The 16,079-nt window shown below is 51.1% G+C and overlaps 1 protein-coding gene across 3 annotated transcripts in view; it reads left to right on the top strand.

The window, feature by feature from the left end:
- The window catches only part of VANGL1 (VANGL planar cell polarity protein 1), a 48,857-nt gene that overhangs the window by 15,103 nt on the left and 17,675 nt on the right, over window positions 1-16,079 (top strand). For all 3 annotated transcript variants that reach the window (XM_002715738.6, XM_089336995.1, XM_051856129.3), the window contains exons 3-4: window positions 1,863-1,995; window positions 6,916-7,523. In XM_002715738.6, the coding sequence (XP_002715784.1) occupies window positions 1,863-1,995; window positions 6,916-7,523 (741 nt within the window). The remainder of the gene's footprint in view (window positions 1-1,862; window positions 1,996-6,915; window positions 7,524-16,079) is intronic.

The raw sequence follows: 16,079 nt of genomic DNA, 5'->3' as shown, positions 1-16,079 counted from the left end.
GCCTCTTGGCTCTTTGAAGTAATTAACCAGTGCTGATCCTAAGGAGGTATTGATAAGGTAGAAGTCTGACAAGTGCTGTGCCATGGGCAAGTGCTAATAGCAGGGATAGTGATAACAGCTACTGAGCACTGAGCACTTAGCCCACGAACCTGCACTGAGCACATTGCCCACATGGTATTTCACGCATAAGGAGACTGAATGGCTTGTGCAGTCACACATCTAGGAGATCTGTTTGTCTCCGAAATCTGCGTGTGCAATGCTTCTTCACTCCTGTCTGCAAGACTTTTCAAGGGAGTGCGAGCGGTGGAGGAGGACTGATGTCATGGTGGTCTTTGGGAGCCAAGAGGTGAGGGAACTTAATGATTGCTGACAATAAGGGGCTTCTTTGGTGGGGCCTCGGGTTCCCTCCCAGCTGCAGCTGGGAGTGTCAGTTTCCATCTACAAGGGTTATTGACCAGTCCATGCAAACTGTTTCCTTTTGTAGTTTTCTGATTGATTGGTAGCAGGCTGTCCTCCAGTCACCCTGGAAGACCATCCAGAAGGTGCATGGGATTAAAGTGATGCCCCAGGCTGCTTTGCTTAGGAGAAACCCCCACAAACACACATCTTCACACCTCTTGCTGTCATCTGTCCTGGTTTTGTTTGTTTCCGTGGCTGTCTGCGAGCTCAGCTGGAACTTGTGGGAATGACTTTTCATTTTGAATTGTGAGAATAAGAAGTAAATGGATCTCTGGACTGGTTTAGAATTTCCTTTCTTCTCTTCTAGTCCGAAGGTTTAGAGTGACAGTGTGTCCCAGATTTTTTTTTTTTTTTTTTTTGGCCAGACCGACACTTAGATATTCTGCAGTATTGTCCTGATTTTAAAAAGCCCCAGGCGTTGTGGTGCAGCAGGTTAAGCTGTCACCTGCAGTGCTGGCATTTGGCATCACGTATCAGAGTGTTGGGTCGAGTCCCAGCTGCTCCACTTCCAATCCAGCTTCCTGCTAATACATCTGGGAAGGCAGCAGAGGATGGCCCAAGTACTTGGGTCCCTGCCACCCATGTGGGAGGCCAGGATGGGGTTCCTAGCTCCTGGCTTCAGTCTGGCCCAGCCCCAGCCATTTAGGGAGTGAGCCAGTGGATGGAAGATCTCTTTCTCTCTCTGTCTCTCCCTCTCTGTTGATTTGCCTTTCAAATTAATCAAATAAATCTTTCTTTATTTTATTTTTATTTAAAGTACAAAACCCTAGAGAGGCCAGTCATGGCACATCAGGTAAGCCTCCACTACAACGCTGGCAGGCATCCCATATTGGAGCATCAGTTCAGGTCCCGGCTGCTCCTCTTCTGATCCAGCTCCTGCCTAGGAAGGCAGCAGGGGATGGCCCAGGTACTTGGGTCCCTGCCACCTAAATGGGAGATCTGGATGGAGTTCCTGCCTCCTGGTTTCTGCCTGGCCCACTGCTAGCTGTTGTGGCCATTTAGGGAGTGAATTAATTTAGGCAAATATAACCAAATCAAGACCATAACTATTACAATAAAATGTGCCTTAGCTATACAAATTCTAAAATTAAAATTTTACACTTTGAAAAAATATAGTCACTGCTGATAGAAGCCCAGTGACAGCCTTGATTGTGCGCCTTAGAAGGGCAGAAAATATTGAGTAGGGAATAAAAATCATTTACTCCTTGCAGGAGGGTGGGATGTGTAGATATTGGTGTTCTCTCTGTGTGTGTGTGTGTGTATGCACGCACTCATATGTGTGTGTAGAATGTTTTTTAATTCACAGTGAAATTTATAACATAATTTGCTAAATCAGAGTTACATATTCACATGGCATAAATATATCCTATCTTCTTCTTCTTTTTTTTTTTTTTTTTTTTCAGAGAGAGAACCAGAGAGAGACACAAATCACCCCGGAATAAAGATGGCAGGGGGTCAGAAAAATCTGTCACCATCCAAGCTCCCACTGGGGAGCCCCTGTTGGCAAATGACTCCACGCGCACAGAGGAAGTCCAGGTGGGGAGCGAAGGTGGCCTGTAAGAACACCGCCACTTGCCCGGGCCTCCTTTCTGTAAATGTTTCTCTTTAAGTCTTGTTGCAGTAGGCTCTCTTGGGCTTCTGTCTTTATTTTTCTAGCATGTTAATTAGTTTATCTATGTCTCGTGGTTTCTTGTTGGTTTAAGGACAGCTGCCCTGTCATTGGGTAGCTTGGGGATTCTTCTGAAGTGTGATTGGTTGGCTCGCAGCTGCCCCGTCATTGGGTAGCTTGTGGAGTCTTCTGAAGTGTGATTGGTTGGCCAGCTTTGAATGGTGTTGAAAAGAAGCCAGCAAGCTTGATGACAGGGCAGGGCAGAGTTACAGGCTGGCGTCTCCCGAGACTCATTCCAGAATGGAACAGTGTAAGAGAGGGAAGGAAACTCACTCTCAAGAAAGCTTAAGTAGTGTTGGGAGGAGAAGGAAGGAGGCTAGGACAGCCCAGGGCTGGGCATTGCTGCCAGAAACGTAAAATAAATCCTGCACGGCTTGCCTGGGAGGGAGGCATCAAGGGTGAAGGAGCTCCTGTGGTTAGAAGCCGCCTGCGCAGTACCGCGGCGTCAGGCCACGGTGTGCAGCAAGGAAGTCTATGGAAAGCTGGAGCAAGCATTTCTCCCTCCGCTCCAGAAGAGGCTGTTGTGCAGAAGTGCGGGGGTTCCGTGTCATTACATGGCTTGCAGCATTGAAGAAAAGCCGTGGGGATTCAGATTTTATGTGAAGTCACTCAATTTTGAAATACTGGCGGGTTATTACAGTGTTAAAGAAACTCTGTGTGAGTTCTTACTGTCTGGCAGCCCCTCTGAGCTGTACTCAGAAAGCTGTTTGCATACCCTGAGCACTTCCTGAGTGCATGCATGTCCAGCCTTGCCCCGGGTAAAGAAAGCAGTGAATGATCCACAGCCGCAACGAGGTGGGAATCCAGATAAGCGTGTATCTTACACACCTGCAGGTACACACAGGTGTGCTTTTATAGCCAGGTGGGTGGACTAGAACTCCTGCTAGAGCACACCAGATGCTCCTGAGGCCCAGAGCTGCAGTTTAGGGCTGAATGTGGGGTTTGTTCAGCAGTGAGCAGATATCTTCAGTGCTGCTGTGCTGTCCGCCTTGGCTCTGAGAGGATGGATGGGTGGGTGGATGGGATGAGTGAGTGAGTGGATGGGTGGATGGATGGATGGACGGACGGACGAGTGGTTGGCTGACTGGCTTCAGAAGTGCTGGTGCATTTCTGGTTTTGCAGCTTCTTTGTCCCCTGTCTGTACTGAGAAGCTGTGTTAGGAGTTATTGGTATTTACGCCAGGACTGCTGTATGGTGGGAAAAGCATTGAAATGGGATTTGTAGTCTGTTTTTCTCAGCAGCAATGTCACCGTGGGCAGTCACAGCCTGTGTAATCGTCAGTTTCTTCACTAAATATCTAGGAGATTGAATTTGGGAATCTGACATCCTTTCCGCTCTAAGAACCTCGAGTGTGAGAGAGCCTTTTGTGCATTGTGTAGGCACAGATATGTGCAAATTCTGCGAGAGGACTTGGCTGGAAACAGTTCGGCAGGAAGAAGGATGGGGGGCCAAATCAGAGCTATGTGGTAGTCCACAAGATAACTAGCAATAATCATTCCAGCACTGATTATCGACTGAATATTTGACCTAATATAAAACATGGAATCCTGTATTTGTCTTCAGTAAGAGTGGTAAAAGCCAGTCATTTTCTGTAGCCTGTGAACTCACCTTCTTTTAAAGTACAGAGTGGATATCTTTGAATTTGTGGATATTTTTTCCCTTTTCTTTTTTTAAAGATTTATTTATTTATTTGAAAGGCAGTTACAGAGAAGCAGAGAGAGAGAGAGAAATCTTCCATCCACTGGTTCACTCCCTAAATGGCCGCAAGAGCTGCAGCTGGGCCGATCTGAAGCCTGGAGCCAGGAGCTTCTTCTGGGTCTCCCACACGGGTGCAGGGGCCCAAGGACTTAAACCATCTCCTACAGCTTTCCCAGGCCATAGCAGAGAGCTGGATTGGAAGTGGAGCAGCCTGACTCAAACCGGTATCTGTGTAGGATGCCCACACTGCAGGCGGCAGCTTTACCCACTACGCCACAGTGCTGGCCCCAATGCATTTTTTTTTTTTTCACAAAAGTGTCCTAAATTTACACACCAAGAACTGAACAGATCTTTAATTTATACTTTGAGTTTTAACAGGCAAATAATCCATATAATCCACTCCCCTATACAAACACAAATATCTCCATCACTGTCCTTACCCACACTTCTCCAAGGCACCCAGTGTTTCAAGTTCTGTCAGTGCTGGTTGGTTTTGCCTGTTTTAGAATTGAATATAATTGGCGTCCTAGGAGTTTTTCCCCATTCAACGTGGTGGTATTATGGTTAGCCATGGTTTGGTGTGTCTCAACAGTTGGTTTTGCCAAGTAGCATCTCATCGTGTGAATGACCACAACTTGCTGTTATTCCTCCTTTTGGTGGGTGGGCATTTGAGTTGCACCATCTTGGCTGTTGCACTGAAGCTGTCAAGAACATTCTTACCCAAGTCTCTTGTGCGCTTCTGTTTTCATTTGTTGTGGGTAAAACCTGGGAGTGGAGCTGCGGGGCCATGCAGTGAAGTGTTTGAATTTATGCGCACCTTCCAGAGGTGCTGTGCCAAGTGTGCATGTCTGCCAGCGATGCCTCGGGCTCCAGCTTCTTTTAGCTGTTGTCTTAAATATTGATTTCTCTCGTGGCAAGGGACACTGCTACCTCTGCAAGTTGAAGGGCTGTTTGTTCATAGGCCAAGCCCTACAGCATCAGTATCACTTCACAAATCATGCAGTTTTTTTGGTCATTCCTTGATTTGATTATGAGAAATGTCTTGTTTAGCCAACTTGGCTATTAACTTAAACTAGATTTTTCTAAGTTGATGTCCTAATTTCACTTAGCCTAACTACTACATATGACTGTTTTTCCCCCTGAGTTTAATCATACACAAGAATCTCTTTTTAAAATTTTTTAAATAAAGATTTATTTATTTATTTGAAAGGCAGAGCCACAGAGAGAGAAAGAGAGGGAGAGGGATCTTCCTTCTGTTAATTTACTCCCCAAATGGCCAGAATAGCCAGGGCTCTGTCAGTCCAAAACCAGGAGCCTGGAACTCCATCTGCCCAAGCAGTTGGGCCGTGTCCCACTGCTTTCCCAGGCGCATTAGCAGGGAGCTGGACTGGAAGTAGAACAGCTGGGACTGGAACTGGTACTGTGCCACAGTGGGGGCCTCCACATACAAGAATCTCTAAGGCAGAGTCTCCTGGGAGCACTTTTGGCTTTCCAGTGTCTTCTTCCTCCTGTGTGGTTGCTTTGGGATGGAATCATAGTTGCCAGTGAAGTAGTCAAATCATTTAAAATCATAATAATTTTCTTTAGAAATAAACTAATTGCCCCAAGAACCCAGAAGTTTAAAAAGAGAGACAAAGTAAGAAAGTAAAATGGCCCATTCCAATACTCCTGGTTATTCCCTTGCCCGGGATGTTAACCTTGTCCTGAAAATGTATGTATCACAAGGAATTGTGGAGCCATGCTGGGTGTAGAGATCCGTGGCTTCAGTCTGCATGAGCGGTAAGCAATGCAGTGATGATACTCATCAGGTGGGTCTTGCGAGCGTCACACAGAAGGTTTTGAACAAGGCGTGCGCTGGATGCAGGTGAGAGTAAATATGAAGTGTGGCTTTTGGTGTGCCCTGTGTTCTTCAGAGCTCTTTAGATCATCAGTATTGCACTTCCCACTCCCATACCGTGGGGTGGGGGAGGAGAGGGAGGAGGACTTTGTCAGCCAGAGTCATGCAGCAAGGATTGGGAAGGATGCACCAGGGTTTCCTTCACAGATGAGCTTTCAAGGTTCGCCTTGTACCAGACTCTAGTGCAGTGTCCCTCCGAGCCTCTCAGGGGTTCAACACAGAATGAGACTCAGTGGTATACTTAGGAAACACCCTAGCATACAAAAAGGACAGGTTATAATACATTTACAAACATTTCAGGAGCCAGTGCTATGGTGTAGCAGGTAAAGCCACCACCTGCAGTGCCGGCATCCCATATGGGTGCCAGTTCAAGTCCCACCTGCTCCACTTTCAATCCAGCTCTCTGCTGTGGCCTGGGAAAGCAGTAGAAGATGGCCCAAGTCCTTGGGCCCCTGCACCCATGTGGGAGACCCAGAAGAAGCTCCTGGCTTCAGCCTGGCCCAGCCCTGGATGTTGTGGCCATTTGGGGAGTGAACCAGTAGACGGAAGATCTGTTTCTCTCTGTTGTCTCTTCTTCTCTTTCTGTAACTTTGTATTTCAAATAAAATAAATAAATCTTTTTAAAAAAATTCCATGCAGCTTATGTTAAAAAAAAAAGCATTTCACTGAAAATTGTTGTAGTTAAAAAAATTTCTAGTAGGCTTCTATTTTTTTTCTAAAGATTTGTTTTATTTATTTGAAAGGCTGAATTACAGAGAGATAGGGAGACAGAGATATCATCTGTCCACTGGTTCACTCCCGAAATGGCCGCAACACTGAGAGCTGGGCTTATCTGAAGCCAGGAACCAAGAGCTTTTTCAGAGTCTCCCATGTGTGTGCAGGGGCCCAAGCGCTTGGGCTGTCTTCTGCTGCTTGCCCAGGCACATTAATGGAGCTTCTTCCGGGTCTCCCATGTGGGTACAGGGGCCCAAGCACTTAGGTCACTCCTGCTGCTTTCCCAGGCACAGGGAGCTGCATCGGCAGTTGGGACTTGGACCGGCACCCACATGGGCTGCCAGCCGTGCAGGCAGTGGATTAACCTGCTGTGCCACAGCACCAGCCCCAAGCTTCCGTTTTCTCTGCAGACAGGGCTGGGTGCTCTGTGTCTTCACCAGGGACAGCATGCTCATGGTGTTCTTCCCCCTGCCCCCAGGATGACAACTGGGGAGAGACCACCACGGCCATCACAGGCACCTCAGAGCACAGCATCTCCCAGGAGGACATCGCCAGGATCAGCAAGGACATGGAGGACAGCGTGGGGCTGGACTGCCAGCGCTACCTGGGCCTCACGGTGGCCTCGGTCTTGGGACTCCTGGTGTTCCTCACGCCCATCGCCTTCATCCTGCTGCCCCCGATCCTGTGGCGGGAGGAGCTGGAGCCTTGTGGCACCATCTGCGAGGGGCTCTTCATCTCCATGGCGTTCAAACTGCTCATTCTGCTCATCGGGACCTGGGCGCTCTTCTTCCGCAGACAGAGGGCCGACGTGCCCCGGGTGTTTGTGTTCCGTGCCCTTCTGCTGGTCCTCATCTTCCTGTTCGTGGTTTCCTATTGGCTGTTTTACGGGGTCCGCATCCTGGACTCGCGGGACCGCAACTACCAGGGCATCGTGCAATACGCAGTGTCCCTCGTGGACGCCCTCCTCTTCATCCACTACCTGGCCATCGTCCTGCTGGAGCTGCGGCAGCTGCAGCCCATGTTCACGCTGCAGGTGGTCCGCTCCACCGATGGCGAGTCCCGCTTCTACAGCCTGGGCCACCTGAGGTAAGGGGGCCTGCACCTTGCTGGAGGACGCTGGTCTGGAGGCCAGGAGCTGAGACCCAGCCAGCCTGGGACTGTTGTCTTCCCTGGGTTTGGCAGGAGCTGAGTGGGTGCAGGGCTGCATGGCGGTGGTAAGGCAGCGCCGTGTGCACTGCCTTTGTGGACTTCTGGATGGGCCAGGGCAGCTGCTGGCTGCTACCCAGCTGGAGGTTTTGCAGGCTGAGTCGTTGGCAGCTCCTGCAGATGACAGAGGAAGGCTGTGAACGGTGCTGCTGCCATTCTTGACCCTGAAGTTGGCCTGGGGGTGATGGCTAAGGAGACCATCCTTTGCCCAGCATGGTCCATCTGATTTTCCCCATTGTCCTAATGGAATTGTGAATCATCCCTCCCCCTTCCCCCACTCCCAGAGGTACCCTGGGTTTTGCAGTAAATGATAACTGTGACCCTAGTGATCTTCCAGGAAAGCATCAAGTGCAGGTCAGGGACTCCAGATAGTAAGGGTGCACTATTTTTTAAAGATATGCATGAAAAAATGTTAGAAATCAATTGGGATGTCATTATAAGCCATTTGCACGAAGTCACGTGGCTAGCCTTGTTTAGGACTCACTTGGCCGTCTGAGGCTGGGCTAGGTTAATACGCTCATCATGGGATCTCCATTTCATATTCTGTGGCCTATTTTTCCATCTGTTTTCTTCCACGACCTGTGAACTTCATGAGAACAGGGGCTGTGTCTTAGTCCCTCAGGCATCCCCAGTGCCTGGCACAGAGCTGGCACACAGGTGGCACTCAGATGGTCCCTGCAGGGATGCGTAACCCAGGATGTGTGACCTCAGAGTCCTTGCCCACTGCTTGGGCAGCCTGTGCTCGTGTGTGCAGCCTACTTGGCACAGCTAAGCACTGAGCTAGTGGTAGTTACTACTGCCGTGGCATTGTAGCCGGCGGTGCAGTCAAGATTGGCAAGGGCACCTTTGTGGGTATCGGGACAATTGCCTTTGTCATAGTTGGGCTGGGGTCCAGGAAGGTGGGCCAGCCCAGGTTGGGAGCCAGGTCACTCTGCCAGAGCATCGCCGTGCCGGCTGGCTCCCTCGCTCCTTCCTCTGCCTCAGACCTGCCACCTGAGGCCCAGGTGACTTAGTGCTCAAGATGACCCCCAGGCCTCGGAGGGGAGTCAGTGTCTGATTTGCATGCTCTGTCCATCAGAATCTGGTATTTTGCGTGTTTCACCAAGGGCAGTAGGCCTATGGAGGTGAGTGAGTCACCTCTGTGTGTTAGGCTCTGATAGTGCTTCCCGGGTGTGTCACTGCTGGGGGGACGACCAGCAGACACGCATAACACCCCTGCCATGAGCAGGGCCCAGGCTGCCTGCAAAGTTCTGTTTCAGAGCCCGTGAACTCTCAGTCTCTTGGAGAGAGGCCAGGGCAGCGCTCTGCAGTGGGCGGTGGCTGAAGCATGGGTGTGGGTGCTGGGGGCTCCGGAGGGCAGGGACTGAATTCTGACAGTGGCAGCAGTAAAGGCAATGGTGCGAGCTGTAGCTGTGCAGAGAATCAGGCTGTGGTCCCGCTGGAGATGAGTGATATCTGGGACTCTGAAACGTAGTAGCCAAGACACTGCTGGAGTGAGGCCTGCTGCGGTTTTGGGTTTGGGCCCTCGGGCCTGGTTCTGAGTCCCATGAGGGCAGGTAGGGGTTGGGGGGAGAGGGAAGGGTGTCTCTTCACCTTAGGTGGTCTGGGGTGGGGGGACTGCCTTCCCCTAAGGCTGGTTGATCTTCACAGTAGATGGGGAGGGGGAGGAACACCGAACAGCCCAGGAAAGTAGCCTGGTGATGCAATCAGAAGAAGCTCAAGGAAGAACAGCTGGGGCATCTCACTGCATAGCTAGGCGGGGCAGGGCGGGGCAGAGCCACTGGGAAGAGCCAGACTGGCATACTGCATGGCTGCACACCGCTCCACCTCCTCCCTCTGTGACCAGCCACTGCCCAGCCGGTCACCCCAGCTGCCCAGGGACACCTGCAGGGTGGCAAGGGTCAGCCGTCCTAGGAGAGAGACGTTGGAGGCGGTCCCCAGCGTCTTCCTCTGTGCTTCTCCTTCCTTGCCTGTGCTTTAGGACCCCTGTGTCCCTCCCATGGAGACCTGGGTTAGCAGGTGGAAGCGGGGCTGGGGGAGTGGAGACTTCTGTCATCGCGAGCAGGGCGGGGAGTCCCGTGGCAGCCAGAATGAGGGGGCTGGAGCTGGAGTGGGGTTGACCTCTTCCCTCGTGTAACTCGGTCACCTGCCGATTCTCCGGTAAATCTGGTCTAAACTCGGCGGTGGCTAGAAGAGCCACTGAGCCAGAAATACAACTTCTGAAGCCTGCTGTGAAGTGTGGGGACAGGAGGGAGGGGACTTGGGGACAGACAGAGTGAATGTGGGACATGGGAATAGTTGGTGCAGGCCACCTGCCCTCCCTTTGTGCAGAGCCTTCACTGGGCACGGCCTGTGGGCTCAGGTGCAGAGCAATTCAAAGATGGTTTTATTGAGTCAACTGAGCTATAAATGGAAGTTGTCAAAAGAATGTCTACTCTTTAGATTCTCAAAGGAAACGGGCTGCTTGTTAGCATCCATCAGAGGCACCTGCTGGGGCTCTGCTTGTTGGCAGGACTACAGTTTGGGGCTTATTTGAGAACTTTTAGAAACGGGGGTTATTTCATAGAATCTGAAATACCATGAATAGATCAGGTACTTTCTAACCTGTGCCCAGTGCCTTAGGAGTTGCAAAGGCTTTTATATGTTTGGCCTCATTTACTGTAGCCTGCAGACCTTTAGGGGATAGGGTGGATCGGGGAGGGGGCGCTCTCTTATAGGTGATGGCCTGAGGCACAGGTTAAGGGACCTAGCAGAGGTCAAAAGGAGCCAGCACCTGCGTGGGTCTCGGCACAGGTGGTCACCATTCTGCGTGCAACCCTACTGGCCACTCTTCTTGGCCTAGTGCTCACAATTAGTTGCTGGCTTTTTCACACATTCACTAGCAACTTAGATGTGTTTTTTGGACAGTATTTAGCAAGAAACAAATAGAAAAGAGACTAAAAATGACATTTAATTAAAACTTTCTGAGTTTTGAATTTTTTTTTTTTTTTTTTGACAGGCAGAGTGGACAGTGAGAGAGAGAGACAGAGAGAAAGGTCTTCCTTTTCCATTGGTTAACCCCCCAAATGGCCACTGCGGCCGACGCACTGCGACCGGTGCACCGCGCTGATCCGAAGCCAGGAGCCAGGTGCTTCTCCTGGTCTCCTATGGGGTGCAGGGCCCAAGGACTTGGGCCATCCTCCACTGCCTTCCCGGGCCACAGCAGAGAGCTGGACTGGAAGAGGAGCAACCGGGACAGAATCCGGCGCCCCAACTGGGACTAGAACCCAGTGTGCCGGCGCCGCAGACGGAGGATTAGCCTAGTGAGCCGCAGCGCCGGCCTCAGTTTTGAAATTTTTAAAGGAAAGTAGTGTATATTAGAACCAGGCACTAGTGTAACTGATCGAATATGAGAGGCAGATCAACACAAAGAAAACATCAACAGTGAACAATTACATGGTCCTGACTGTGCGCCAGGTACCGTCTCAGCTTTTAACCTACAACTCAATCTTCACAGCGATCCTGCAATCCTGGGAGGTTGGTGCTCCTCCAACCTTTGTTTTCAGGTGGGGAAACTGAGGCACAGTTTGTAATTGTCACACTCAGGATTTGAATCCAGGGGTTCTCATTCCAGAATGATTTTAACCATTCACTGTTCTGCCTCTGAGTAGATGGGCTCCAGCTCACGTCACCTGAAGGACACGTGAGCAAACTTGTGAGCAGTTTTTGAGTGCTTACCTGGTGCCAGAATGCGTCCCAGCTAGGTTTGTGTAATGGTTTAGTCTGACTTTCTGTTGCATCACAAAATGCCTGAAGATGGGCATTTATGAAAAAAACAATTCAGTTAGCTCCTAGCTTAGGAGATTCAGGACTATAGCATCGACATCTGTTGGGCTGTGGCTGTGGTGACATGACAGAGACGCAAAAAGGGAACTGACCGTGTGTGGGAAGGGCCAAGCCCATGGGGCCCCCTTGCGCTGTGACAACCCACCTTGGTGAGGGGAACCAGGAGCCTGTAGAGAACTCTTGTAATCTCGTCTGAGGGCAGTGTTCCCCGTGTCCTGCTCACCTCTTAAAACCACCATTCAGCATCGTCACACTGGGGACCAAGCTTCCAGCACATGACGCCCTGGGGAACACACTCAGACCATCCCCAAACCATAGCATGTACGTTATCATATGTCGTGTAACTCATGGCTCCTGGGCCCAAATGGAGAGAATGAAGGGGATTGTCAGAGACAGCTGGCTGACATGCTGTGGTCCATTCCTTAGCTCTGCTAGTTCTGTATTCACTCAGTTGACAAACAAAGCCTGGTCCTTTTTTTTTTTTTTTTTAAGTTTTTTTTTTTTTAAATGTATTTGAAAGGCAGAGTTACACTGAGAGGAGGAAAGACAGAGAAAGAGACAGAGAGAGAGAGGTCTTCCATCCGCTGGCTCACTCTCCAAATGGCTGCAATGGCTAGGGCTGGGCCCTGCCAAAGCCAGGATCCAGGAGCTTCTTCCAGGTCTCCCACATGGATGCAGGGGCCCAAGGACTTGGGCCATCTTCTACTGCTTTCCCAGGCCATTAACAGGGAGCTCGATCAGAAGTGGAGCCAGCTGGATCTTGACCCAGTGCCCGTGTGGGATGCCGGAATCACAGGCAAAAGCTTAACATGCTATGCCACAATGATGGCCCAAGCTGTCATTATAGCCACTGCAGCGGGTGTGAGCATGTGATCAGACCTTTTAAAAAGGTTTTATTTTATTTATTTGAAAGAGTTAGAGAGAGAGAGAAAGAGAGAGTTTCCGTATCCTGGTTCACTTCCCAGATGGCTGCAACAGCTAGAGCTGGGTCAGGCCAAAGCCAGGAGCCAGGAGCTTCATCCAGATCTCTCACGTGGGTCCAGGAGACCATTTCTTGGGCCATCTTCTGCTACTTCCCCAGGTAAATTAACAGGAAGCTGCATTGGAAGTGGAGCAGCTAGGACTGAAACCAGTGCCCATATGGGATGCTGGCGCTGCAGGTGGTGGCTTTAGCCACTATGCCACAGTGTAAGCTCTAGGACAGACCTTCTTAACCTTCTATACTTCACATATCTCAAGGAAGACTTCTTTATCTATTGCTATATTAACAACTACCCCAAAGGCTGACTTGTGTAAAACAGCAACTGTGTTATTAATACCACAGTTCTGCAACATGGGTTGGGCTCAGCTGGGAAGTTGTTCTGCTGGTCCTCCCAGTGGACCCTGTGGGTAGCACTCACGTGGGTGAGATAGCTGACTTTTGCATTCTGTGTTCTCCTGGTTACAACAAACCACAGCCCTAGGCCAGATTTAAGGAGCACCAGAGGCTTAGTTCAGTGTCACAGGCTCCCATTCCCAGAGTCTGTTCATTCTTACAGATTTAATGACTGATTCCTGTACCTTAAAAAGTTCAGAAGGGACAGTTTTTGCCTTAAGGAGGTGTGTGAACATCAGTGCAAAGTGATAGCTGAGAGTCATCAGCAAGGAGAGAGAAAGAGCCCACAAAAGCAGACTCATCTCCCAGCCCTCTGGGAGGCCTTTGTGTTCATGAAGATCTGTGCTGTGGGAGACTGGCATTGCTGAAGCTCTCTGCATCTAACTTAGCCGGTAGGGTTTAGCCATTTGGGTTTTTAAGTATGCTTCATCCATTGAGACTAAGAATATCTTAAAAATCAGCATTGACCATGAACCTGTCTGTCAAAGTTCTGCTTGCTGAGACCAGTACCATGGTGCTTTAGAAGATATGATTGCTAGATCGTTTGCTTTTCAAATGGTGGAGGTTCATGAGTGTGTGTGATTGTCATGTTTTTGTGTTGAATAGGAACCGTTAGGGCTTGGATGTCGGTGTTGAGCTGCTAGCACCCAGTGTGTCTGTGTCTGGAGAAATGAGACCTCCAGGGAAGTAATTGAGGTCACATGACATCATGGAGCGGGACCCCAATACCATAGGATTAGCCATGTGTAGCCTTAGAAAGGGGAGGGCCCTCACCAGGAAGCAGAGGGGCCAGGACCTTGATCTCCAAGACGGTGAGAAATACACATACCCAGGCGTGTGCTTTCCTGAGCTAGGGCGGGAATGCGGTGCACACTGGTCATTCTGGATCCCAAAGGCCAGGGCAGCATGGGGGCAGTAAGCACAGTGGTCCTGATGCTGCAGAGTAACTGCCTCCAGCGCAGGGCCTTGCTTTCTCCCTGGGACTTGGGTTTTGTAGCTGAAAGATGGGGGAGGAAGAGTCTCCTAGGGAGAGTTAAATTGTAGTGATTCTGGGATATATCCAGAAATCTTGAAATCTGCCAGTGGTTCTGGGTCTGGTAAGCTCCAGGCTGGCGATGACCCCGCTGAGCCAGACTCGGCTGTTCTCCCGAGTTCTAGTCCAGCCCCAACGGTCTGTGAGCCCCAGAGCCATTGGTGGGACGTTGGAGTGTTTTGAACTTGACCATCAGAGGTTATGGCTCCCGTTGTTAGGGTTGTGATTTCATACACAGTGTCATTTTTAGAAATGTGTGTTTTTCACATGGGTAGCTACTTTTCAATAAGGATATTTTGCCAGTCCTCATCCCCCACTCCCCAAGGAAAGCATGAGAGATACATGAATAGGAGCTTAAAAGGGGAGTGTGAGGGTGCTGCCCCGCCCCCGTGGGCTGCGGGAGAACTTGGAAGGCAGGAAGGGAGCTGCCGTTTGTGGTTTGGTGCTGTGGTGCCTGTTAAGAGTGGCTTTAATGGGAGTGTAAGGTGCCCCACACTGAAGCCCTGTGTTTGTTCAGCTGCCTACTGGCAGCAGCCACAGCTGGGTTGGCCTGCCTCACATGGCGTCTGCCCACAAGCCTGGCACTGAGGTCTCAGGACTCACCCCTCACACAGCACCGCCCTGGAGGAGGAGCTGGCGCAGGCCAGGTGGGCAGGGGCCACCATGGGCAGCTGAGGGTGGGTCGTGCTTCCTGAAGGCCGTGGTGCTGCAGGCTGGGCTGGGGTTCTGACACGTAGGAAGGCAAATGCACTGGTGCCCCCTGGCCCTGTCCTTGCAAAGCTGCCACCCAGCCTGCTCAGGGTCTGGCCTGGCCCTGTCTGTGCCATCAGAGATCTTGGCGGGCAGGCCCACTGCCCTCCGAGTCCAGACTTTTCATCTGTGCTCCCATAGTTTTCCCAAAGCAGAGTCCTGATAAGGAGGAAGGAGAGATGGGGTAGGAGACCGGTTGAGCATCCCAGGTGTGTCTGTAGACTTCTGAAAGCACCCAAGCCGGCGCTGTCTTTGATCCTGTGTCCCTGCTGTTTATCTTGTTGTGATTCAGCATAGTCATGCCGGGCCCTGGGGAAGCTGGTTCCCAGCCCAGGCGGGACAGGTGTGCTGGAGGTGGGGCTGTGCAGGGAGGGAGGTGGTGGTAAGGTGGGGGCTGCAGGCAGAGCCGCGAGGTCTCCAGGTGGACTGGCAGGGCAGGCCTGGGCGCCCTACGGGAAGTGGCCCACTGGCACCCAGTGGAGAAGGTCTGGCAGCATCTCTGTGCGGTGAGGAGGAGCCAGAGGGGTCCACCGTGACTGAATGGCTGCTCAGACGGTGGGTCTGTCATGTTGTCACCACGCTCAGAACTCTCCCTTGGATCTGTGTGATGCCAGGAGGATGCACACCTGTGTTAGTCTGGCCTTGTTTGCTTTCTGCAACCCAGAGAAGCAGATATTGGTGCAAGCTTTGAGCAACTCCTAGTTCGGTCTTCTCCCTGTGGGTGTAGAGAGCAGTGGCCTTGAGGGCAGGCTGTGGGCATGGTTTTATTTGGATTACCACAGAGGGTATTTTCCAGACTTGCCTTTCATGAAAGGCCAGCGTAAGAGCTTGGTGTCCCCGAGACTGCACTTGGGGGGGTGCAGTCTGTGGGGCCTGAACCCTGTTCATCATGGAGTATGGGGATTCAATAACCAGCCTTGCACCTGCTCACTCACCTTTTGCTGCAGGACCCTGTGAGGCCCCTCATGGCCGGATACATTCCAAGCAAGGCCAGGGTCACTTGCTAGCTTGCACGTACTGATTTGTTCCTGCTGCTGTGCATCTGAAGGGCCAGGGCACCTGAGAATCCAGGTACTCAGGAGAAGGACCTTCCTGCAGGCAGAGCCACGGATGTATTTCCCATCAGGTGGGCAGCTTCAAATCTCAAGTCCACAGAAACCAGCCTGCCTGCCAGCACGAGTTGATTCTGGACCTACCCCTCCTCATCCTCCTCAGGTTCCAGGGTGATTGCTGGCTGTCATCTGTGTGGCACCTGTGTGGGCTGACATCCCAGTGCAGCTGTAAGATAAACCCTCTGGTTAAAAGGCAGAAGAGCAGGAGATACAAACCCACCTGTGCTTACGTCCAGGTGGTTGTCGGCAGGAGTGACGGCTGCAAGTAGCGCATTCTGGGGCCTGTGTGAATACTGCCACGCGTGGTCCTGTCAGAATGAAGTCAGTGAGCCCCAAGTCTG

Source organism: Oryctolagus cuniculus, chromosome 7, assembly GCF_051225735.1.
Source record: "Oryctolagus cuniculus isolate XC-2025 breed Fujian yellow rabbit chromosome 7, ASM5122573v1, whole genome shotgun sequence".
In the NCBI taxonomy this organism is placed as follows: Eukaryota; Metazoa; Chordata; class Mammalia; order Lagomorpha; family Leporidae; genus Oryctolagus; species Oryctolagus cuniculus.
The sequence above is the reverse complement of the archived record's forward strand: the minus strand, read 5'-3'. Positions and strand labels throughout refer to the sequence as shown.